Source organism: Ranitomeya variabilis, chromosome 1, assembly GCF_051348905.1.
Source record: "Ranitomeya variabilis isolate aRanVar5 chromosome 1, aRanVar5.hap1, whole genome shotgun sequence".
Lineage (NCBI taxonomy): Eukaryota > Metazoa > Chordata > Amphibia > Anura > Dendrobatidae > Ranitomeya > Ranitomeya variabilis.
In genome coordinates, this window is record NC_135232.1 from 789006462 (window position 1) to 789033448 (window position 26987).

The 26987-nt window shown below is 44.4% G+C and overlaps 1 protein-coding gene across 1 annotated transcript in view; it reads right to left on the reverse strand.

The window, feature by feature from the left end:
• Nucleotides 1–26987, reverse strand: part of LOC143784564 (beta-1,4-galactosyltransferase 1-like) — a 356101-nt gene that overhangs the window by 228856 nt on the left and 100258 nt on the right. Inside the window, exon 2 of the mRNA XM_077272989.1 lies at nt 22684–22752. Within this exon, the coding sequence (XP_077129104.1) occupies nt 22684–22752 (69 nt within the window). The remainder of the gene's footprint in view (nt 1–22683; nt 22753–26987) is intronic.

The following is a 26987-nucleotide window of genomic DNA, read 5'->3' on the forward strand; positions in this document are numbered from 1 at the left end:
AAACCCCCATCATGGGTAAGACTAGCGACCTGACAGATGTCAAGAAGGCCATCATTGACACCCTCAAGCAAGAGGGTAAGACCCAGAAAGACATTTCTCAACAAATAGGCTGTTCCCAGAGTGCTGTATCAAGGCACCTCAATGGTAAGTCTGTTGGAAGGAAACAATGTGGCAGAAAACGCTGTACAACGAGAAGAGGTGACCGGAACCTGAGGAAGCAGTGGACTGAGTCTGGTGTGGAAACATCCAGAGCCACCGTGCACAGGCGTGTGCAGGAAATGGGCTACAGGTGCCGCATTCCCCAGGTAAAGCCACTTTTGAACCATAAACAGCGGCAGAAGCGCCTGACCTGGGCTACAGAGAAGCAGCACTGGACTGTTGCTAAGTGGTCCCAAGTACTTTTTTCTGATGAAAGCAAATTTTGCATGTCATTCGGAAATCAAGGTGCCAGAGTCTGGAGGAAGACTGGGGAGAAGGAAATGCCAAAATGCCTGAAGTCCAGTGTCAAGAACCCACAGTCAGTGATGGTGTGGGGTGCCATGTCAGCTGCTGGTGTTGGTCCACTGTGTTTCATCAAGGGCAGGGTCAATGCAGCTAGCTATCAGGAGATTTTGGAGCACTTCATGCTTCCATCGGCTGAAATGCTTTATGGAGATGAAGATTTCATTTTTCAGCACGACCTGGCACCTGCTCACAGTGCCAAAACCACTGGTAAATGGTTTACTGACCATGGTATTACTGTGCTCAATTGGCCAGCCAACTCTCCTGACCTGAACCCCATAGAGAATCTGTGGGATATTGTGAAGAGAAAGTTGAGAGACGCAAGACCCAACACTCTGGATGAGCTTAAGGCCGCTATTGAAGCATCCTGGGCCTCCATAACATCTCAGCAGTGTCACAGGCTGATTGCCTCCATGCCACACCGCATTGAAGCAGTCATTTCTGCCAAAGGATTCCCGACCAAGTATTGAGTGCATAACTGAACATTATTATTTGATGGTTTTTTTGTTTGTTATTAAAAAACACTTTTATTTGATTGGACGGGTGAAATATGCTAATTTATTGAGACAGGTTTTTTGGGTTATCAGGAGTTGTATGCCAAAATCATCAGTATTAAAACAATAAAAGACCTGACAAATTTCAGTTGGTGGATAATGAATCTATAGTATATGAAAGTTTAATTGTAATCATTACATTATGGTAAATAATGAAATTTAACACTATATGCTAATTTTTTGAGAAGGACCTGTATATATATATACATACATATACATATATATATATATATATATATATATATATATATATATATAAATAAATATAAATATGACTCAAGTACTTCTATTTCTTCATGAAAGTTATGTCAATTGATTTTGTAAACTGAATAATCATGGATGCAATTTTCTTTGGATAAATATATCGCATTGATATGCATGTTGCTATGTATAATGGATTTATGGTACAATACCATAGAGATCTATTTCTAGATTTATCACCATAATTTTCTTGAGGGCATACACCTCCCCCTCCAGAGCTGTTTTCTTTAAACATTCTATTTATGCTTGTCTGTTGTTGTTTTTATGTGTGATTTATTTACTATATAAAAATTTGAACTGACTTTTTCGATTGTCCCCTTTATTGAATACCTTTTTTGTTTGTATTCAAGGCTTGCTGCGTATTTATAATTGGTATTTTCTTATTTTTATAGGATTTATTTTCCTCTAGAATTTCACTGTGTTTATCTCCATCCATCTTCTCATCAACTCTAACCAGCTTCCCGTCCCTGCTGAAGAAAAGCATCCCTACAGCATGATGCTGCCATCACCATGTCTGACATTGGGGATGGTATTTTCAGGGTAATATGCAGTGTTAGTTTTCCACAAATCATAGCGTTTTGCACTTAGCTCAAAAGTTCTTCTTTGATCTCATTTGACCAGAGCTCCTTCTTCCAAATGTTAGTGTAATAATTATAGGGGATAACTCAGGAGACTCATTGCGTGGAACAAGACAACTACAGGACACAGTTTTATAAGTGGTAAAGTCTATATTATCACACGGTGATTCAAACAGGTGCAGAGAGAAACTCAAGTCCACAACACTTGGTGTAAATATTAAACGCAGCTTAGCAGTCTATAGGAAACTTCAGAGGAAAATGCAATCAAGCAGAAAGTCTATGAAGCACAGTTATTCTTGAGGATACTTGACACGAATAACTCCTTGTCTTAGTCCAAACACAGATAGATAAGCTTATAAGGCAGTTCAAATAATATCTTAGCTCAACCAGGGAGGCCTGGTTAATAGTCTCAGGTGTTTGCACAGCGGCAAACGCTTACATGTCCAGCAAATGCAGATGGAAGTAAATACGAGCAGCAGATGAAGGAGGATTACTGGAACTGGTGTATGCAGCAGGAACTCAGAGCAGAGTAGCAGGATCACCACACAGGTTCACAGGAGCAGGTATATAGCCAGGGAGTAATCAGAGGTCAGGAGCTGGATGCAAGGCAGAATACTCTAGCACAGACTGAAGGCTGGGGTGGAGTTTTATAGCAGGAAGACACAGTGCACATGAGACCAAAGACGCCATCTTGGAAAAGGGCAGTAATGCACAAAAGGTAAAAAATGTTCAGAGTCCTGACATTACTCCCTCCTTAGAAGCAGCCTCAGGACGATCCTGGACCTGGTTTCTCAGGGAATCTCTGATGAAAACGAGAAATCTTCTGTTGGGCATTGATGTTTTCCACAGGTTCCCAAGAGTCTTCCTCAGGAGGATATCCCTGCCATCTTATCAGATATTGGAGCCAATTCCTGCGAATCCTGGAATCAATAATTTCCTCCACCACAAATTGTTCTTGCCCATCAATCACCACAGGCTGCAGAGGTGGCACAACACATCCCTGGAAGGTATTAGGAGATACAGGCTTTAGTAAAGATACATGAAAAACTGGGTGTACCTTCATAGTCCTAGGCAGCTTCAGCCGGCAGGCCACAGAGCTCACAATACCGTTGATCTTGAAAGGGCCAATGAATTTCTGTCCAAGTTTTTGTGAAGGAACTTTTAACTTCAGATTCTTAGTTGCTAACCACAAGGAATCTCCTACCTTGAACATGGGTGCAGGTTTACAGAATCTATCAGCCGATCTCTTATAACGTTCTTGAGCTGTGGTCAGGGATTCCTTCAGAACCTCCAGATTTTGTCTCATCGCAGTCAGCCTTTCCTCCACAGCCGGAACCGGAGAATTAATTGGAGACCTAGGTAAAATACACGGATGATAACCCAGATTGGCAAAGAAAAGTGTAAATTTAGTGGAGGCGCTCTCAGAATTTTTATATGAAAATTCGGCTAACGGCAGCAACTCCAACCAATCATCCTGGAGATGGCTGACATAGTATCTTAGATATTGTTCCAGCGTCTGGTTGGTACGCTCAGTCTGACAATTTGTCTGGGGATGGTAAGTAGACGAGAGACAGACATTAATATTGAGTGCAGAGCAAAACCCTTTCCAGAATCTTGAAGTGAACTGTACTCCACGGTCAGAGATGATCTCATCCGGAACCCCATTCAACCGAAAGACATTCTGTATAACCAAGTTCACTGTATCTTTAGCTTAGGGGAGGCCGGTGCACGGAACGAAATGAGCAGCCTTAGTCAGGCGATCAACTACCACCATGATTGTAATCATGCCCCCCAATGTAGGCAGATCCACAATAAAGTCCATTGATATAGACCCCCAAGGGCGGGACGGAACAGGTAATGGTTGTAGAAGACCCGTTGGTGCAACATGAGGAGTCTTGTAACGAGCACATACCTCGCAAGAGAGAACATAATCCTTGGTATCCTTCAAGCAAGTTGGCCACCAGAAGAATCGGCTCAGGAACTCTTGTGTCTTCTGTACCCCCCTGTGACCAGCCAACTTGGAGTCATGTACCAACTTGAGGATCTGCAGACGGACGACCTCAGGGACATAGATACTTCAATCTCTGAACCACATGCCACCCTTAAAGACAAGATTAATATCCACAGGTGGGTTGGCCAGAAATACATCACCTTCATAGGCCTCCCTGCACTCCTTCCACAAGTCCTGATCGTGGATAACTCCGATGAAATTGGCATCAGATAGAATGGTCTTGGACGGGGCTCCAGGTACGGAATCCGCAGAATGGATTCGGGATAAAGCATCAGCCTTCCCATTACGAGAACCTGGACGGTACGACATAACAAAGTTAAATTGATTTAAAAATAAGTTCCAAAGAGCCTGACGAGGAGAAAGACATCTAGCGGATTTAAGGAACTCTAAATTGTGATGGTCAGTTAGCACTATGATCTGTTGTGCAGCTCCTTGCAGATGATGCCTCCATTCTTTGAAAGCCGCAATAATAGCCAGCAATTCCTTGTCTCCCACGTCGTAATTCTTCTCTGCTGAGGTTAGTCTACGGGAAAAGAAAGCACAAGGATATAGCAGACCGTTCTCTCCAGTTCTTTGGGAGAGAATAGCCCCCAAAGCATTATCAGAAGCGTCCACCTCCACAATGAAAGAAAGTGTTGGATCTGGGTGTATCAACAGCGGTGCTGATGTGAAACAGATCTTAAGCCGATCAAAAGCTTCTTGAGCCTGTGATGACCACTTAAAGGGCTTTTCCTTCTTTGTCAAGGAAGTAATGGGACGGACAATATCAGAAAAATTTCGAATGAAGCGTCTGTAGAAATTTGCAAAACCAGTAAAACGTTGGACCTCCTTAACGTTCTTGGGTACCGGCCAGTCAAGGATAGCCTGAATCTTACCAGATTCCATGTTCAGCCCCTGGGGAGAGATGATATAACCTAAGAACTGTATCTCAGAACGATGGAACTCGCATTTCTCCGGCTTAATATACAGATGGTCCTCTTTCAGACGTCTTAAAACAGTTTTGACATGTTCTTCATGTTCCTGTAGAGAGTCAGAAAAGATTAGTATATCGTCCAAATAGATCACCACAAACTGGTCCAACAAATCTCTGAAAATGTCTTTAGCAAGGTGTTGAAACGTTGCAGGGGCGTTACAAAGCCCGAAGGGCATCACAAGAGATTCAAAGTGTCCATACCGGCATCTGAATGCTGTCTTCCACTCATCCCCTGGATGAATACGCACCAAATTATAAACCCCACGAAGATCCAGTTTAGAGAACACCTTAGCATGGCGGACTCTTTGCAGTAATTCGGGAATCAGAGGCAAAGGGTAACAGTTTCATACGGTTACCTTATTGAGTTCCCGATAGTCAACACAGGGTGTCAGGGTCCCATCCTTCTTTTTTACAAAAAATATAGGTGCCTCTGCTGGTGAGGAAGAAGGACGTATGAAGCCTTTGGCCAGATTTTCATCATTATACTCCTTTAAGGCTTGAAGCTCAGGTGCCGCCAAAGGGTATACGTTACCAAAAGGAATACCTGCCCCAGGAAGCAGCTCAATGGGACAGTCATAATGCCTGTGTGGAGGAAGCTGATCTGCATTATTCTTGTCACAGATGTCAGAGAACTCTTTATGTGCTGGAGGTAAAGTAAATACCTGTACATGTGGTTCCGTAGCCGTGGACTCCGGGACAGCTTCTGTTAACGCTGAGTTGCTCCTTGTTGGAAAGGTAATCTCCTTGGTCTCCCAGTTGATAATTGGGTCCTGAGAACGCAACCAAGGAATGCCTAAAATCACAGGAAAATGAGGAGAAGAAATTAGCAAGGGGGGCGTGGCCTGGATGTGAAGGAGAGCAGTCGCATCTCTAAGGAGCTCCTGCCCAGCGCTGGATTTTCACTGATTTAATCAGCTTAATAGCGTGGGAGATAACCCCCCCTGATTGTCTAGAAGCTGTATTTGGCCCGGGAGCAGTCTGCGGGCGGGCGGTGCATCTCACCCCGACACGGAACCCTGAATCTAAGAAGAGGCAAGGAGAGAGGATAGTGATGCCGCCATCTTTAACAGATCCACGTGCTGGGTCTGCGCCGAACTACAGCGGACACAGGGAAGTAGAGCTGCCCACTCCCCCTCTCCTGCTTCGACTTGCCGCTCACATGACTCGTAGCTTACCTGGGACGGTGTCCCCTCGGACCCGGTGCTCCGGGTGGTGTCCCGCGGCATGCTGGTTTGCCGCTGCCGCGACCCGGTCCCTGCCCCATACGGGGGTTGCTTGCGGACATAGAGGGATGCTGCGGTCACCGATGCTACTAGATGGACTCGCCCTCCTTGGCGGCGCTCTGCTCCCTTGGCGGCCTGGTGGTTACCCCCGAATCATCTCTGACAGTGGGGTGAAGAAGCTGGGAATTTCCCGCCTGTCCCGGCGCCATCTTGTTCTCCCGCATGGTGTGGGGAGAACCCCTGCACACTTAAACGGGGGGCTGTGCCTGGCTGGGATTGCTCCAAACCTACAGCCCTAAACTGCGCCTTAGTTCCTGCTGCCCCATACCCACCTGCTTGACATTTGCTGGGCTGGAACGATTGAATGTGGGTTTCTGCATGGTACCATCGGTGCATATTCTGACGGGGAGCTGGGCCCTGTGTTGGGAGCGTTGCCCATCTACAGCACATAATTTCACCATATTTACTGCTGCTCCATACCCATCTGTTAACTCCTAAGGGGCTGGAACAATAACTGTGTTAATTTGTTACTCAGCAGCACCAGTGCACAATTGAGCAGGAGACTACATTCTGTGCTGAAATCACTCCTCCTCAGCAACCCTGAATTCCAACTTATCTCCTGCTGCCCCATACCCACCGGTTTAACACTTACAGGGCTGGAACAATAACTGTGTTTGGTTTTGTTAACCCTCTAGCACGAGGATTTCAAGAGATTAGTTTATTTTCTTAAACATAGCACCACCAGTGTCTATCTGTGCTCAAGATTTAATCTTCCCAATACCTTTTTGCTGATAGCAAGAGATGTTGTTTTCCAACTAACGGTTCTATTGGGATTACATGTTCTTTCTCTGCCTCTATCTGTATATATGGCAATAGGGAAAGTGCTCTGCAAGATATTCTTATAGCGACACCTAGTGCCCAAGCCAAACATCAACACCAAACCCAATATATTATGGGATGTGCTTAACAAGACATTACTTCTCTTCACTGATCCTATAGCGACACCTAGTGTCCATACTGAATTTCTGCTTTAAATTCAATATAATGTGTAAATAAGTTTTTTCCTCCCTTGTCCAAGTTGTGATTGCAGCATTTCACGTTACCAAACACCCTCAACATGGTTAAATCACAAAAAGAACGTGAAAAATTAGCGAATAAAGCTATGGCAGACGAACAGAAAAAAAATGCTCAAGGCGCTCTTGATTCTTATTTGAAGAAAAGAATTGATGCTTCTCAGACTCCTACGAGAAGCTCTCTTAAAAAAGCAATTTCTTCTGAACACATAGATGAATCAGATCTCAGTGAAGTTGACTCCGATAGTGAATCCGCCACAGGAGACATAGCCCCCATCTCCAGAACTTTCATGAAAAAGTTAATGGCCCAAAACATGAAACCTCTCCTGGAGGAAGTTACAGGAATGCGCTCTGACCTCCAACAACTAGGGCACAGGGTTGAGACATGATCGATGCTGTTACCTGCCTACATGAACAAACCCTTAAACAACAACAGCACCTGAATGTGGCATTACTAGCAGCTGAAGATCAAGAAAACAGAAGCAGAAGGAAAAATATCCGGATAAGAGGTGTCCCAGAATCTTTCGCTCGGGAAGCCCTAGATAAAGTATCTAAAGAAATTTTTGCTAACCTCCTGGGGCAAGAGAGAGCCTCAACAATCAAAATTGAAAGAGTTCACCGTGCTGTAAGGCCTAAACCAAAAACAGATAAACCACCCAGAGACATTATTTGTGGCCTTCTTAGCTATGTGGACACAGCTGCCATCCTAACAAGTGCCAGAGAACAAGACAAAATTCTCTATGAAAACTTGCAATTACAACTCTTTCAAGATTTAGCCCATCCACTCTGGCAAAGAGAAGGATCCTCAGACCTCTTCTATCTGCCCTGAAAGCTAAAAACTTGACATATAAATGGCTATTCCCCTTTGGTCTTGCAGTAAACATTACCGGCCGTCAACTTACAATCCGTACCCCAGAGGAGCAAAGGGTTATTGCTGCCTCTCCAGGCTCTGCTATTGTACCCTGCACTGATCTACGGTGAACAGGCTTTTCTAGGACTAAGTCCTGCTTTGCACACACTGAGCATGCCCAGGGTAAGATCTCTCACTGGAGATCAAGGGTCACATGTTCAGGTACTGCAGCCAAATCTATTGGTCTTTCTAGGAAGGTCCGGTAGGTACGCAGGCTCTGTAGCAGTTTCTCATTGGTCCTCTTTTGGAAGGTCCTGTACGTGCTGCTGCTATTTAAGGCTCGCATGGCCGCACGGCCATGCGCTAGTATCTTCTAAAGTTACATGCTTTGCGCCACTGTGGTCATATGCGTGAATGTGTTCAGGGACCTGGCTGAAATAAGCCCCTAGAATGCTGGCACCTCCGGTGAGGAGATTGTGTATGAGAGTATTCAGGGACCTGGCTGAAATAAGCCCCTAGAATGCTGGCACCTCCGGCGAGGAGTGTTGTGTGCATGCATGACCACTGACTGCTCTCTTCTGGGTAGTTAGCCTGTGTCTCTGTGAGAGTTAACAGGGTACAGAGCTTTGCTTTCTCGGCCGCTCTGTGAAGCTAACAGAGCTGGTTAATACCGCCATATTGAGCCACCATTCACTTAGCGGCAGGATGCGAACGCACCAATCACATCAATAAATATATTCGGTGCGTTCCGCAAACCCTAACAGTATACTAGCGCCAGGGTCTGGCTAAGTAATGGCGGACGAACAGCGATTGCAGGGGTACATCCAGCTGCTGGAGAGCCGGTTGGCGTCTCTCGAGCGTGCAACCTCGGCGGTGGATGTTACCGCAATTGCTGTTCAGGCTGCTAGCATGGCTGCAGCAGCTTTACCCACTGCCACCTCTGTTCCGACCTTATCCCACCTTCCGTTGCCTGAAAAATTCTCTGGGGACAGTAAGTCCTGTAGGGGATTCGTGAGCCAGTGCGGTATACATCTCGAGCTCCTGGCTGCACGTTTTCCCACAGAGCGGGCAAAGGTGGGATTTGTAATTTCTCTCTTATCGGACAGAGCTTTGGAGTGGGCTACGCCGCTGTGGGAGCGCAACGATCATGTGGTGCAGAGTGTTCCTCGGTTTCTGGGCACTCTGAAGCAGGTCTTCTTAGGACCTCAAGTCACCCATGATACAGAGCTCCAACTGCTGGCATTGACTCAGGGTTCGACCATGGTCAGCCAATTTGCCATTCTCTTCCGGACTTTAGCGTCTGAGTTGGAGTGGTCAGATAAAACCCTCATCCCAGTATTTTGGAGGGGGCTGGCTGATCATGTGAAGGACGCTTTGGCCACTAGGGAGATTCCCTCTACACTGGAGGAGCTCATATCTATATCAACTCGCATAGACCTTCGTTTTCACGAGCGAGGGTTGGAGCGAGCCCAGTGTAAGCAGAGGTTTCGGCTGGCTCCCACCTTCGCCAGACCTTTGGAATCTCCGGTCCAGGCGCTCGAGTCACATGAGGCCATAGGGGGGTCGCGAGCGGGGTCTAAGTCCCAGGCCGCTCATGCCCTTAAGGTCTGTCTTGTTTGCCGGCTGTCCGGACATCTTGTCTCCAAGTGTCCGCAGCGGTCGAGGAAACGTCAGCGTCTAGTGGCAGTTGGAGGAGGTACATTAGACACGGTGACGTTTACCTCAAAATTGTCCTTCAAGGGGACAATTACCATAGGCCCATCCACTCTTATGGTAGAGCTTTGCATGGAATCTGGAGCGGAGGGTAATTTTATGTCTTCCGCTTTCACTCAGCGACACGCAATACCCCTGGTGATGCTCGCCAAGCCAATAACCATTCGAGTGGTAAATGGGTCGACACTACCTTCACAGATTACACACCACACCATCCCTTTCACTCTTTCTGTATCTCCATCACATCAGGAGATTATTTCTCTTTTGGTCCTTCCTGAGGGAGTTGATGAGGTCCTGTTGGGGATACCCTGGCTTCATTTTCACTCTCCTCATATAGAGTGGTCCTCAGGGAAAATTTTGGGATGGAGTAAATCCTGTGAGGGTAGGTGTCAGAGGGAGTGCGTTCAGGTTGCTACAACTGAGGTACCCGCAGATCTTTCCTCTCTCCCCAAGTACTATTGGCCTTTTGCGGACGTGTTCTCCAAGAGGGCTGCGGAGACCCTTCCGCCTCACCGCCCCTATGTCTGTCCTATCGATCTCTTGCCTGGTGCTGAGCCTCCCCGGGGTCGAGCCTATCCGTTATCTCTCCTGGAGACGGAGGCAATGTCTCAGTATATCCAAGAAAATCTGGCAAGGGGTTTTATTAGGAAGTCAGTGTCACCTGCAAGGGCTGGGTTCTTCTTCGTGCAGAAGAAGAGTGGAGAATTACGTCCATGCATTGACTACAGGGGTCTTAACGCCATCACCGTTAAAAACAAGTACCCACTACCCCTGATATCAGAGCTCTTTGATAGGCTACGGGGAGCAAGGGTATTTACTAAATTAGATATGCGGGGTGCTTATAACCTGATTCCCATCCGTGAGGGGGACGAGTGGAAGACGGCTTTTAACACCAGGGATGGGCACTATGAATATCTGGTGATGCCCTTCGGGCTCTGTAATGCCCCAGCCATTTTCCAAGACTTTGTGAATGACATCTTCCGGGAGATGCTCACCACCTTGGTCGTAGTCTATCTGGATGATATTCTCATCTACTCTCCAGATATTGACTCCCACCGGAGAGATGTTTGCAAAGTCTTCGACCTCTTACGGGCAAACTCCCTCTACGCCAATTTGGAGAAGTGTGTGTTTGAGCAGGGGTCCTTGCCATTCCTTGGTTATATCATCTCTGCCCAGGGTTTGGCTATGGATCCTGCCAAACTACAGGCTGTGATGGACTGGCAGGAACCCCATTCACTTAAAGCGGTGCAGCGCTTTATGGGGTTCATCAATTACTATCGCCAGTTCATTCCACACTTTTCAACTTTGGTAGCTCCCTTGGTTGCTCTCACCAAGAAGGGAGCAAATCCCAAGTTGTGGTCGGAGGATGTCTCCAAGGCATTCCTTTCGATTAAGTCACACTTCGCTAGCGCTCCTATTCTACATCGCCCAATGCAGATAAGCCATTTAGTATAGAGGTGGATGCCTCATCTGTTGGTGCTGGAGCAGTCCTTTTCCAAAAGGATGCTCAAGGTCGGAAGTATCCTTGCTTCTTCTTCTCCAAGACCTTCACACCAGCGGAGAGGAATTATTCCATCGGGGATAGGGAGTTGCTAGCAATGAAGGTGGCTTTTTCTGAGTGGAGACACCTCTTGGAGGGAGCTCGCTTTCCCTTCCAAGTATTCACCGACCACAAAAACTTGGTGTACATACAGACGGCCCAGCGGCTGAATTCTCGCCAGGCCAGATGGTCCCTGTTCTTCTCCCGGTTCCATTTTACTCTCCATTTTCTCTCTGGGGAGAAGAACATTCATGCTGATGCTCTCTCCCGCTCCGTAGTGTCATCTGAGGAGGAGGATGAGGAGCCTCGGCTTATTGTCCCCTCTGAGAGCCTGAGAACTGTGGCCCCGGTTTTGCTAGAGTCTGTGCCCCCGGGCAAGACTTTTGTACCAGCGAATTTGCGACAGGAGGTTCTCTCTTGGGCTCATTCATCTAGAGTGGGTGGACATTTTGGAACCAAGAGGACATCTGAGCTTTTGGCGAGGACGTACTGGTGGCCGCATATGGCCCGTGACGTCGGGGACTATATTCGAGCGTGTGTCTCCTGCGCCCAGAATCGGTCTTCACGACAACGGCCTGCTGGGTTACTTTACCCCATGCCGGTGGCAGACAGGCCCTGGGAGATGGTCGGGATGGACTTTGTGGTGGGTTTGCCCAAGTCTCGCGGCTGTACCATCATTTGGGTCATCACCGATCATTTCTCGAAAATGGTGCATTTGGTGCCACTACCACAGTTACCTTCTGCACGGGCCTTGGCGGTGTTGTTCATTAAACATATCTTCTGCTTACATGGAATGCCTGATAAAGTTGTCAGCGACCGGGGCCCCCAGTTTGCGTCTCGGTTTTGGAGAGAGCTCTGCCGTTTACTCAGCATAGAGCTGAATCTCTCCTCTGCATATCATCCCGAGACGAATGGGTTGGTAGAGAGAACCAATCAGACTCTGGTGACATACTTACGTCATTTTGTCTCTGCTAGGCAGGATGACTGGGCATCTTTGCTACCTTGGGCGGAATTTGCCTTGAACAACGCCGTAGCCGATTCCACTGGTCAGACTCCTTTTCTCCTTAATTACGGCCAGCATCCGCGTGTCCCTGTGCCCATGCCGTGTCATTCACCGATTCTAGGGTGGCAGAATGGGCGGTGGAGGCACGTGACATTTGGGACCGCACACAGGATGCCACCCGGGCATCCAAGGAGAGAATGAGGGTCTCGGCTGATACACACCGGTGCACTGCTCTGACCTTTGCTCCTGGCGACTTAGTGTGGCTCTCCGCCCGTAACATCAGGCTGCGAGTTGAGTCCACTAAGTTTGCGCCTCGCTACATTGGCCTGTTCAAGGTTCTGGAACAGGTGAACCCTGCGGTCTACCGTTTGGCTATTCCTCCACGCCTTGGTATCACCGATACCTTTCACGTTTCCCTCTTAAAGCCCGTTCTTTTGTCCTGGTTTTCTGAGTCATCTGCCGGGACATCGGGTTCATCCACGGATGAGTTTGAGGTGAATGCTATCGTGGGGTGCAAGGTGGTAAGTGTCAATAAATTTTATCTGGTGGATTGGAAGGGTCACGGTCCAGAGGATAGAACCTGGGAGCCTGTGGAGCACATTCGGTCTCCGCTGCTCATTGCAGCTTTTGAGTGTAGCAAGGCTCAAGGAGGGGGGCCTTAGGAGGGGGGTAATGTTAGGAGTCGAGTTTCCTCTGCTGCACAGGGGGAATCTCGATCCGTGTCTGCTGCGTTCTCCCATTCTCCATCGGCCGCAGTGGAGCCTGCTCAGCGGAGACGTCGGTCCCAGCGTCTCACTGAGTCTGATTCAGTGCAAAGAGTTATTGCTGCCTCTCCAGGCTCTGCTATTGTACCCTGCACTGATCTACGGTGAACAGGCTTTTCTGGGACTAAGTCCTGCTTTGCACACACTGAGCATGCCCAGGGTAAGATCTCTCACTGGAGATCAAGGGTCACATGTTCAGGTACTGCAGCCAAATCTATTGGTCTTTCTAAGAAGGTCCTGTAGGTACGCAGGCTCTGTAGCAGTTTCTCATTGGTCCTCTTTTAAAAGGTCCTGTATGTGCTGCTGCTATTTAAGGCTCGCATGGCCGCATGGCCATGCGCTAGTATCTTCTAAAGTTACATGCTTTGTGCCACTGTGGTCATATGCATGAATGTGTTCAGGGACCCGGCTGAAATAAGCCCCTAGAATGCTGGCACCTCCGGCGAGGAGTGTTGTGTGCATGCATGACCACTGACTGCTCTCTTCTGGGTAGTTAGCCTGCGTCTCTGTGAGAGTTAACAGGGCACAGAGCTTTGCTTTCTCGGCCGCTCTGTGAAGCTAACAAAGCTGGTTAATACCACCATATTGAGCCACCATTCACTTAGCGGCAGGATATTTCCTGCACGGTGGACCCCGGGTTGCGAACGCACCAATCACATCAATAAATATATTCGGTGCGTTCCGCAAACCCTGACACTCGCTATCCCATCAAAAATCCAAACCAAAGACCATGCGGCTCTTCTGTCTCAAGTCACCCCCCAAGAAATTAGTGATACGTTACAGAATATGGCAATTAATAAGACTCCAGGCCCAGATGGCTTCCCCGTGTCCTATTATAAAAAATTCTCGGATCTACTCCTCCCGCACTTGGCCTCTTTATTTAATTCTTTCCTTGCAGGAAACCCCCAGCCAAACAGACCTTAGAGGCACACATTTCTGTTATCCCTAAGGACGGGAGAGATGGTAGCCTATGTGGCAATTATCGCCCCATCTCTTTGCTAAACTCTGACCTAAAACTCTGGGCAAAAATTCTTGCATCCAGGATCAACACTGTTCTGGAGTCCTTAATCCACCCCGATCAAGTGGGTTTTGTTAAAGGAAGGGAGGGTAAGGATAATGCCACAAAAATTCTTTTAGCCATTTCACATGCCAGGCACTCCGGTATCCCGTTGGCTTTACTTTCAACTGATGCCGAGAAGACATTCGACAGAGTCAGCTGGCATTACATGGTCTGCACTTTACAGAAGTTTGACTTCCCCCAACCTCTTATTGATGCCATTATGACGCTGTATTCACTCCCAACTGCTAGAGTTAGAGTCAACGGGTTGCTTTCGGACTCCTTTGAGATTGGAAATGGAACTAGGCAGGGCTGCCCTCTCTCCCCCTCCCTTTTTGTGTTGGTTATGGAGACTCTAGTTCAGAGAATAAGGCAGGAGGAGTCGATCAGGGGACTAATAGTAGATCATACAGAATTCAAGACGGCTGCTTTTGCGGATGACCTCCTGATCTCAAACCCAAAGATAGCCTTCCCTATTCTACTGAAACTACTCGACGAGTTTGGAGTCATCTCTAACTTTAAAGTCAATATGCACAAATCGGAAGTTCTAAACATTTCATTATCAGATAGTGTAGTCTCAGAACTTAAAAAGCTTACCCCCTTTAAATGGCTCACTGAAAAACTGAAACATTTAGGCGTCTTCCTTACTGCAGACCCCTCTACCCTTTTTAAACATAATTTCGAGCCTCTCCTAGACAATATAAAAAATCTTCTCAAATCATACGATTTGCCATATCTTTCGTGGATTGGTATGATTAACATAATTAAATCCTATATACTACCCAAAATGTTCTACCATATGAACATGATACCCATACCTCTCCCCAAATTCTTCTTCGTATCAGCTAATAGAATAGCCAATGGTTTTGTGTGGAGGGGTAGAAGGGCCAGACTCCCCTTAAAAATCCTCTCCCTTCCAAAAAAGAAGGGCGGCCTAGGTCTTCCTAGTCTCCAGACCTACTATCAGGCAATACACTTAGCTCGATGGATAAATCTGACGAAGTTTGCAACTGACCAAAAAACTACTAACCTAGAACTTATGTTAATGGGGAGAGAAGTGGAGATATACCTCTGGACCTCTGCTGCCCCCCGCAGGGCACATTGGAGATAATAACCAACAACACCTTGGCTATTAGAAGAGCGCTTATCCCAAATAAATGGCCACAATGCTTTTTCCTGGATGATATCCCTTTAAGGATTATACCCTGGCTCATGGAACCAAAATACATACGGTAGATGTGTTTGACTTATGGAACTCCCAATTTCACAGTTACTTGCCAACCAGATCAAATGCGTAGACAAATGGCCTCACGATGCAAAAAAAAACCCCAGAGACTTCATACAAACACATCATGTACAACATATTATCTCTAAGCTTAAGTCGGATATCCAACATAGCACAGACTGGTTATGGTTGGAACTTCTCTTTAGACTCAAACCCATACCTCCTAAATTAGTATCTAAATTATACTCTAACCTAATTTCCCCCAAAACTCAGTTTAAACCCTTGTACATATCCTCATGGGAAGCTGAACTAAACATTTCCCTTTCAGTTAGGGAGACGGAGCAGGTTTTGGGACACTCACACGGCTTCTCAAGATGTGTTCTGTTGCAAGAAAATGCCTTCAAAATCCTCTCCAGATGGTATAAAACCCAGGAATTCCTCTATCATTTAGGCCTCTCGGACTCACCTCTATGTTGGAGATGTAAGATGGCCAAGGGTTCTTTGGCACATATTTTTTGGTCTTGCCCAATTATTTTTAAATTCTGGGAAGATATCTTTGATTACCTCCGCCAGATAGGATTGATAAAACAAAACCTAACTCCCCAAGAAGTCCTGCTGTCACTCCCCACAGGGTCATATAACCCTAAGAAACATGACTTGCTTCCCCTTCTGATAGCCGCAGCTAAACATTTGATTTCCTTACATTGGCGGCAAACGTCTCCCCCTCATATAAGCGAATGGGTTAAGAAGGTGCAGGACATCTATAGGATGGAAGAGCTGTCCAGCTGGGACGCACGGACACGCGACAAATTTTTTCGCACCTGGCTTCCATGGCAACTTGCCTCTCCAGCCACCCCATAGCTTTCTATCAGCTATCTTTGCTAGTCGTACGCAATTTTGTACCTTTCACTTCACTGCACTGTGATGGACCCGGGTTCAACTAATTTTAGCCGACCTTCAGATTATTTCTCACCCTTCTCTCTATATGGGCCCTGACTACTTAATGCATATTTCGTAGGTCTTTTGTTACTTCACCTGCTCATTTTGTTTTCATCTCTAGAATTTATAGAGTTTTCTCACTGCTTTCCCCCTCCCCCCTGGTACACCCATTTTTGTTTATTGTTTATTTTACTGTTCTAGATGTTGTTTTATTTTTTGACCTATTGGTCCTACTTGGGATGCATGGACTGATATTTATAATCTACCAGCTTTTACCGGAGTTTTTTGACTGCTTACGCAGAATTTTTGGACGCTTCCAGTGCAAGAATCAGAGGCAGGACGTTCCTAGATTGTTTCCACATGCATCTATTTTCAATTTGCTCCTGCTTTGACTCATGTTCCATGTATTCTGTGTACTGTTTTTGTATTTTGAAAATTTGAAAATAAACAATTTAAAAAAAAAAAGAAATTAGCAAGAAAGAAAGTTGCTCCTGATGATTAGGCTCCAACACAATATCAAGGGGTACGGTCTCCTGATCCACAGGCCCAGAGATTAAAGGTGACTAGTGTTGAGCGATACCGTCCAATACTTGAAAGTATTGGTATCGGAAAGTATCGGCCGATACCGGCAAAGTATCGGATCTAATCCGATACCGATACCCGATACCCGATACCAAAACAAGTCAATGGGACACCAAGTATCGGACGGTATCCTGTATGGTTCCCAGGGTCTGAAGGAGAGGAAACTCTCCTCAGGCCCTGGGATCCATATCAATGTGTAAAAGAAAGAATTAAAATAAAAAATAGGGATATACTCACCCTCTGACGCGCCCTGGACTTTACCGCCGTAACCGGGAGCCGTTGTACCTAAGAATGCGCGCTTGAAGGGCCTTAGATGACGTCACGGCGCTCTGATTGGTCCGTAGCGGTCGCGTGACCGCTACGCGACCAATCACAAAGCCGTGACGTCACCTAAGGTCTTTCAAGCGCTTGAAATACCTTAGAAGACGTCCGCAGCTTCTGATTGGTCGCGTAGCGGTTGCGTGACCGCTACGCAACCAATCACAAAGCCGTGACGTCACCTAAGGTCTTTCAAGCGCTTGAAAGACCTTAGGTGACGTCACGGCTTTGTGATTGGTCGCGTAGCAGTCACGCGACCGCTACGGACCAATCAGAGCGCCGTGACGTCATCTAAGGCCCTTCAAGCGCGCATTCTTAGGTACAACGGCTCCCGGTTACGGCGGTAAAATCCAGGGGCCGTCGGAGAGGTGAGTATATCCCTATTTTTTATTTTAATTCTTTCTTTTACACATTGATATTAATCCCGATACCGATTCCCGATACCACAAAAGTATCGGATCTCGGTATCGGAATGCTCAACACTAAAGGTGACCCATTCACTGTTTCCATGGTAATTGGAGAGGCTCTTTGCTGAATTTCAATACCATGTTCCTTGGCAAATGCGATATCCATGAAATTGCCTCCTGCACCAGAGTCAATCATAGCTGCACTGGAAATCCACTGTCCTGAACACAGGATCTTAATAGGGAGAGAACAGTGAGAGTTCTTTTCCTTCAGCTCCTTGGGGGGTGAAGTCATAGAAAGTGAATGGAATACAGCGTTTAAAGGCAGGCTACATTCAGAGATATCAGATTCATCATCACAGTTGTCATACTCCCCTAATGCTGCTAGCACCTTGTTAGGCCATCTAGGACACTTAGGACAATTGATCACAAAGTGGTCAGACTGGCGGCAGTAGAAACATAGACTTTCATGAAGGTGATGCTCCCGGCGCTTATTGATCTCGCGCCTCTGAACGGAATAAATTTGCATGGGCACCTACTCCACCTCCCGAGAGGTTTTACCTGCAGGCTCTTTGAAAGGAAGGGAAAAGTTAGAAATACGGTTATAAGCAGCAAATTTCTCCTGCCTACGCTCCGTAAGGCGAATGTCAATGCGCACACAATGCTGTATAAATGTCTCTAGCTCTTGGGGTGACTCAGAGCGAGCTAGTTCATCTTTTATAATACTGGACAGACCCCTTTTAAAAATAGGCAATTATGCATAACTGTCCCAATTGGTATCTACCGCTAATCTCCTAAATTCAGTGGCATACTCAATAACAGAAGGTTTAGCCTGGCGTAAAGACAACAAAGCAGATTCAGTGGTTGCACGGCGATTAGGGTCATCAAACATTAATGCCATAGCGGCCAAGAAATCATCCAAGTTATTTAACCGTGGGTCATGAGACTCAATCATCGGATTCGCCCAGGCGAACGCTCGTGAGGTCAGCAGCATTATTACACACAATACTTTGGATCTATTAGTAGGAAAACGGTCAGCATGCACATCAAAATATAGCATACATTGATTCACAAAGCCACAAAATTTGTCGCGATCACCATTAAATCTGAATGGGGGCAACTTAGGTGGGCTAGCTGGTGGCGGTTGCCCAGAGGGTAAAGTCACTTGTGCAGCTATTTGCGTGCTTATGTCCTGAAAAGCCCGTCCATACTGGGACTCTATGCCAGCAAGTTTGTTTTCCTGGGCTGCCATGCGGTTGCTTAAGTCCTGCAAAGTTTGTCCAAACACTTGTTGATTGTGTTCAAAGCTTCCAAACTTCTTTTGCAGACCTTCCACATCTTTCTGCAGTGATCTAATTGTGGAAAACACCTGCTCTCGTCTGCTTTCTGCAGTCATTGTTCCAGCAGTCTTCTTTTATTTATGGCTAGAGTATCCTGTAATAATTATAGGGGATAACTCAGGAGACTCTTTGCGTGGAACAAGACAACTACAGGACACAGTTTTATAAGTGTTAAAGTCTATATTATCACACGGTGATTCAAACAGGTGCAGAGAGAAACTCAAGTCCACAACACTTGATGTAAATATTAAACACAGCTTAGCAGTCTATAGGAAACTTCAGAGGAAAATGCAATCAAGCAGAAAGTCTATGAAGCACAGTTATTCTTGAGGATACTTGACACGAATAAATCCTTGTCTTAGTCCAAACACAGATAGATAAGCTTATAAGGCAGTTCAAATAATATCTTAGCTCAACCAGTGAGGCCTGGTTAATAGTCTCAGGTTTTTGCAGAGCAGCAAACACTTACATGTCCAGCAAATGCAGATGGAAGTAAATACGAGCAGCAGATGAAGGAGGATTACTGGAACTGGTGTATGCAGCAGGAACTCAGAGCAGAGTAGCAGGATCACCACACAGGTTCACAGGAGCAGGTATATAGCCAGGGAGTAATCAGAGGTCAGGAGCTGGATGCAAGGCAGAATACTCTAGCACAGACTGAAGGCTGGGGTGGAGTTTTATAGCAGGAAGACACAGTGCACATGAGACCAAAGACGCCATCTTGGAAAAGGGCAGTAATGCACAAAAGGTAAAAAATGTTCAGAGTCCTGACAGTTAGCTGTGTCCACTACATGGCTTCTTGCGAAATGCAAACAGAATTTCTTATATCTTGCTTTCAAAATTCTCCCACCTGAGCTGTGTATCTCTGAAGCTCCTCCAGATTGACCCTGGGCTTCTTGACCTCTTCTTTAATTAGAGCTATCTTTGTTTGGGAAGTTAGTTTAGGTGGGTTACCATGGTGAGTTGCCATGGTAGATTTGCATTTCTGCCATACTCCATTTTTAGATGATGGTTTTAACAGTTCTCCAAGAAATTACGTTCTGCCCAGTGACAAACAGCTGGGACAGGGTGAGAATTAACTGTAAGAACAGCCCATAATTGGTAAGAGAAATGGGAATTTCTGGGTAGTGAGAGTTTGAAGAAGTTAGTTTTGAGGAGGCACAAGTAGAGCACATGTGGACGAGTGGTGGAATATACAAGGCTCAGCATGAAATGCGCATCAGGGGGTGGATCCTGTCCCTTGGGATCTCGTTACGTTCATCATGGGTAAGCTCTATGGCTATAAGGTGCACTGCATTTTTCTTTTCCCTTTGTGAAAGCACATGGTCACTGTGACAGCCTCAGGGAAATGGACTATTAGAGGGATACCCTTGTCAACACTAAGGTTAACATTGATACCTAATGTTTTATTAACATGATTTACACCATATGTTGTTGAAGTCCACAGTGCCCTGTACTATCACCATGATGATGGCTATTACTATTTTTTATGCCTGGGACCTATTTGTTTCTCACTAGGGTTTGTATGTTCTATGTTTGTGCTTCATTCTGTGACATTTTGTGTAGTATTATTTGTAATAAAATACATTTTTTAATTTTATTATGTGTATGAAAGTCCATTTTCTTTATTGTTTCTATTAATTCTTATTGTGTTGCCTTTATACTTTCTGTGAACTGGATGACGTGGTATTGCATTTCTGAATTTTTTATTGAATGGAAGACCAAGAACAGCCTTTGTGCCTGGAAATTTAGTTATATGTATCTATTGATTATTTAAAATAATACTTGGATTAAGTCTTGAAAAAAGAAAGATATTCTTCTAGAGGGAATATATTATTTTTTTTTTTATTATTATTTTTATCACATACCCACGAGGAGGCGCTTTACACACTTGCTGTCATGTGCCAACTAGAGTGTCGGCCTTGTCTTTAGTGTTCTATTCACTGACATAGTAAACACTAGTTGTCACTTGGCTGCAAGTCTGACTGCGCTGGAACCAGTAGAACTGAATGCTAATGGATATATATGTATATTCAATTCAAACACACACAGTATATATATATATATATATATATATATATATATATATACATACATATCCAAATCAGTGAAAAATATAAATATATATTTTTTAGAGCTGTGGGGGCCCTGTGATTGCTATTTATGCCCCTGCTTGCATTACAGTAATAGTGAGGGCAATGTGACTTGTTTCTCGAAGCCCGAGGCTCCAGGATCCCATTGCCATCATCATAAGCAGCTACCGGGCAGGGAGGGGGGCCCATAAACATTTCTTGAACAGGGGCCCCAAGCTATTAGTGTCTGCCCCAGCCAGTGGCGTGTCGCTAATAGTGGCACAACATGCAGCTGCTATGGGGCCCATGAGTCAGGGGGGCCCGCCCTGCAACAGTGAAGCAGCAGCGGAGTGGCGGGTGACAAGAGGCAAGAGCCGGCTGCTGTGACTAAAGCCTATGCCCGCTGTTAAAGAGAAATTCATATTCACTGCTCCCCATGCCCATAGTCCCTCCCACCGTTATGCACTGAAGCTGGTGCTGAGAGATGGGTGGGACTATAGGAGTGGAGAGCAGTGAATATTCATTTCACTTTAATAGCGGGCACAGTAGCCGCAGCTGCAGGCTTCCTGCTGCTGGGCAATCACATGTGCCCTTTACAAAAGATAATCAATATTCACTGCTCTCCACACCCATGAATATAGTATATATCAGTGAGCGAGTGAGTATGTGGTAGCCATAATACTGTAGGACTGCATTATATTCTGTGGGCGACTGCATTATATTCCAAGGGGGGCTGCATTATATTCTATGTGGGGGTTGCATTATACTATATGAGGTCAGAATTATATTCTATATGGGGACTGCATTATACTCTATGGAGGACTATGGGGTGTGTATTATACTCTATTGAGGACTATGGGAAGTGTATTATACTCTATGATGGACTATGGGGAGTGTATTATACTGTATGGAGGACTATGTGCTCTTTATTTATGATGGCATAAGGTGGGTATAGGTCGTTGTCTATACCTCATTCATCTACTATGAGTGCTTTTGCAGGAGGGTCTATTAGGTCTTTAACTGAAATCTTTCTACTGATGTGATTTGTTGTTTATAGCTTTAGCACTCCATGTATGCAGGGACTGGTCTTATTATCATTCTTGTGTTGTTCCATAATTCCAGGTCTCTGTAATCTATGACTATTATAGGGGTCCCTGTGCCCCCTTTATTTTGATAAACTGATTGGTTTCAATTGTACTTTTATGCTATTTATTACATAGACAATATGGCCCCTTTTTCTTTTATCTGGATTTTATATGGTTATTTACATATTTTTTTTCTGTGTTTGAGTAAATTATTTGCCTATCAATAAAGTTTGGATATATTTTGATAATATATTTTTTATACTTTATCTTATTTGTTTTGCAGGTAATTATAAGATTACATATTGCAGGAAACCTGTTTTTAAACTTCTTGTGCACTTTCTATAAGGCCGCATTGAAAACATTTGTGTGTCATGGTCTGATGTAGGTATATATGATACTATAAGGTTCGAATCAGGAGACTCATGGCCGGTTCATCAATCATGGTCGTACTGAGAACATGATACATAGATGTGTGAATATGGTACATTTAAAGCTATTTTCCTGCTATTTTTTTAGTCTTGTGGGTTTTGAACTACAACTATTACAATTCTATCATGTTGCCATTGTAAGAAAACATATTTTGCAATTTTATTTATCTATAAACAGGTTCCACTTACTTAAATTAGGTGGAAGTTCAGGACACGCAGGCAAATCTTGATTTTCTGAATCTTCAAGCATGACAGAACCTTAAGAAAATAATAACCAAGTTTATTACATTCTTGGACAAATACCACTCTATTGTCTTCTACAGAAGGGAATAAATGGGAATTGGTGGTGAGGGATTATACTGAGTTTTGCAATCTGAGAAATGCAGTGTGCATTAACATCTTTTTATATCTGAAAAAATAAAAATTGATGTAAAAATAAAATGACATCTTTTGGTACTTATATATTATAGCTTAAAGGGAATCAGAAGGATTACACCCAAAATATTTATATGTGCACATAGCTCTTTCAAAGACAATTAATTATTTCAAAGACAAGCACAACCTTTACATGGCAAATATGGTCCTTCATTACTGAGAAATCAGCTTTTTCATCTATATGCAAATGGAGAAACAGACTGGCCATGTATTTTTTTACTTGTTTTCTTAAAGAACTACCTGCACACATAAATAGTTCGAGATGTGAACTCATGGTGATGGATTTCCTTTAAGGGTATGTGCACACGTTGCAGATTTGCCTGTGGAATTTTCTGTGCAGATTCAGCATCTCTTGACAGAAAATGCAGGAAAAAATCCGCATGGATTTGATGCGTTTTTGACACGTTTTTGAGGTGGATTTTCATGCACTTTTTTCATGCGGATTTGTATGCATTTTTGCAAGCTAAATAAAGATCTATTACTAAGCAAAAAAAAAAAAAGAATTGTGATGTAATTTCTTGTCCAACCTCATACTCCTTTGAAGAATAATTTTCACACACAGAGATAGATAGATAATAGATAATAGATAGATAATAGATAACAGATAGATCAATAATAGATAGATAAATAGATAATAGATAGATAATAGATAGATACTGTATATGTATGTGTGTATGTGCTTGTTTTTTTTTACACTTGATCACAGTAGCCGGATGTTGGGACTACTACTGTCCCATCATCCGGCTAGCTGTCACTGTAGCAGGCATAGTCGGATGGGACTAGTAGTACCATCGGATGATGCCTGCCTACCCACACACAGCCGCGCACACACACACACAGCCCCGCACACACACACACAGACACACAGATAAACACAAACATCCGCACACAGACACACAGATAAACACAAACACCTGCACACAGTCACACATTCTCTTCTCATACATTCTCCGCCAACACACACATAGTCTCCGCCCACACACTCTTCCCCCTCCTGATCTGCAGCGTTTCTTGCAGGCACGTTCGCAGCAAATCTTTTTTTTTAAACCTGCAGTTTTGCTGCGGATTGGCCTGACAAAATGGAAGTCAATGGGTGCAGAAACACTGCAGATCCGCAAACAGAATTGACATGCTGCAGAAAAAAAATGCTGCGATTCCACGTGTTTTTTTCTGCAGCATGTGCACACCAAATGTCAATTTCACATTTACTAACATTGGCTGTACACTACACTGTGGATTTGATGCAATTCCGCTCGTTCAAAGACGCTGCGGATCCGCATCAAAATCTGAAATGTGTGCACATAGCCTATGGCTTAACTAAACTTTCAGACCCAACCTTTATGCCGTGATGAGGCAATCACAGAACATGGATGGTATGATTGTCATTGCAAAAGAACCCTCCTCCCTCCCGAAAATATCTTGTACAAGAATAATTTTATTGGAATTAATCCACAATCATGTAACAAAAGCAGGTACCACACACTAAGCCCGGCTTTACACCTCCACATTTCACGGTCTATCACAAACCATGATTTTCAAACTATCTGTGGGCCTTCTGACCCAAACTAGCAACCTCATAGGCATGGTCGGTCAGAAAATTGTAGTCGGCATATGGACGTTGAAATTCAGAACAGTAAAGCTGAGCTAACATACAGATATCATTTTTGAAAAAGTACAATTTGCAATTATATTTTATTTTTATTAGTATTAATGAATTTGCAAATTGAAGAGCTGCAGAAAAGCCAAATAGGAAAATTGCACAGTAAATAATATTTAAATGAATTTACAATGTTTGTATCCTCTTAAAAAAAAAAGTTTGACATGTTCGATTTCCATCACTATAATTACTGATGTAAGTCTAGGATATGTCTAGGTTATATATAGTTTTCATCGCCTCAGCTGAATGATTTACATTAACCCTAATGCTAATGGGAGAATGGAAATAAATAATTTTTTTTATTTTATTATTTTTCCCCTAGCTAAGGGGGTGATAAAGGGGGGTTTGACAGCTGTCCCACACTTAAAGACGCTTTTTATTGAAAAAATAGTTTTTGCATCACCATATTTTGAGAGCTATAATTTTTCCAGATTTTGTCCCACAGAGTCATGAGAGGTCTTGTTTTTTGCGGGACAAGTTGACGTTTTTATTGGTAACATTTTCGGGCACATGACTTTTTTGATCTCTTTTTATTCCAATTTTTGTGTGGCAGAATGAACAAAAACCATGAATTTCTTTTGCGGGGGGACTATTATACCGTTCCGCGTCTGGTAAAATTGATTCAGCAGTTTTATTCTTCGGTTCAGTACGATGACAGCGATATCTCATTGATAGTGTTGAGCGATACCGTCCGATACTTGAAAGTATCGGTATCGGATAGTATCGGCCTATACCCGAAAAGTATCGGATATCGCCGATACCGATACCCGATACCAATACAAGTCAATGGGACACCAAGTATCGGAAGGTATCCTGTATGGTTCCCAGGGTCTGAAGGAGAGGAAACTCTCCTTCAGGCCCTGGGATCCATATTAATGTGTAAAATAAAGAATAAAAATAAATAATATTGATATACTCACCTCTCCGACGCAGCCTGGACCTTACCGATGTAACCGGCATCTTCCGTTCCTAAGAATGAGCGCTTGAAAGACCTTAGATGACGTCGCGGCTTGTGATTGGTCGCGTGGCTGTCACGTGACCGCTCACGCGACCAATCACAAGCCGAGACGTCATCTAAGGTCTTTCAAGCGCTCATTCTTAGGAATGGAAGATGCCGGTTACATCGGTAAGGTCCAGGCTGCGTCGGAGAGGTGAGTATATCAATATATTTTTTTTAAAATTCTTTATTTTACACATTAATATCGATCCCGATACCGATTCCCGATATCACAAAAGTATCGGATCTCGGTATCGGAATTCCGATACAGCAAATATCGGCCGATACCCGATACTTGCGGTATCGGAATGCTCAACACTACTCATTGATTTTTTTTATGTTTTGGCGCTTTTATACAATAAAAACTATTTTATATAAAAAATAATTATTTTTGCATTGCTTTATTCTGAGAGCTATAACTTTTTTATTTTTCCATTGATGGAGCTATATGGAGGCTTGTTTTTTTGTGGGATAGGATGATGTTTTCAGTGGTACCATGGTTATTTATATCTGTCTTTTTGATCACGTGTTATTCCACTTTTTGTTCGGCGGTATGATGATAAAGTATTGTTTTTTTTGCCATGTCTTTTTTATTTTTTTAATGGTGTTCACTAAAGGGGTTAACTAGTGGGATAGTTTTATAGGTCGGGTCATTACAGATGCGGTGATACTAAATAAGTGTACTTTCATTGTTTAGATTCTTTTTAATTCAAATATTTAAATATTGATTTTTTTTAATTATCATTTTTTTTTATTTTTTAAAAAATATTTTTACAATTATTAAAATATTTTTTTAAAAATGTATTCTAACTTTTACACTTTGTCCCACTATGGGACACTCATTTTGTGCAGGTTGGTCGCTTATTTGCCATGCACATCTGCATGCCATATAAGCTGTCAGCACTGCACTCTGTGCATACTGACCTCAGAGACTTCCTGACATGCACTGCACATGACAGGAAGCCTCTCAGGTCTGGTAACCCAGATGTCACAACATCGGGTTACCATGGGAGCGATCGGGACCCCGTGTCATGCTGCGGGGTCTCCAATCCAAAGGCAGAGGGGTTGTCAGCCCCTCTGCCGGCTCTGAAATGCTGCAATCATGTTTGATCACAGTTTTCCACGAGTTAAAGTGCCGGTTGTGGTCCGTGAGCACTCCTGGCACTCAGTGCCGGGTGTTAGCTGTGAGAATCAGCTGACACCTGGCCACGATCAGCCACACTCCCCCCATGTGATGTACTATTCTGTCCATGGGAATTAAGTCCGAGGTCACATGGACAGAATAGTACGTCAGATGCCAGAAAGGGGTTAATACCCTATGGTTGAGCAATATAATACTGATAAATTTTGAGCAAGTCTTTTGAAGGTTGTATACCAATTAAATGTACTTCAGACCATGGAATA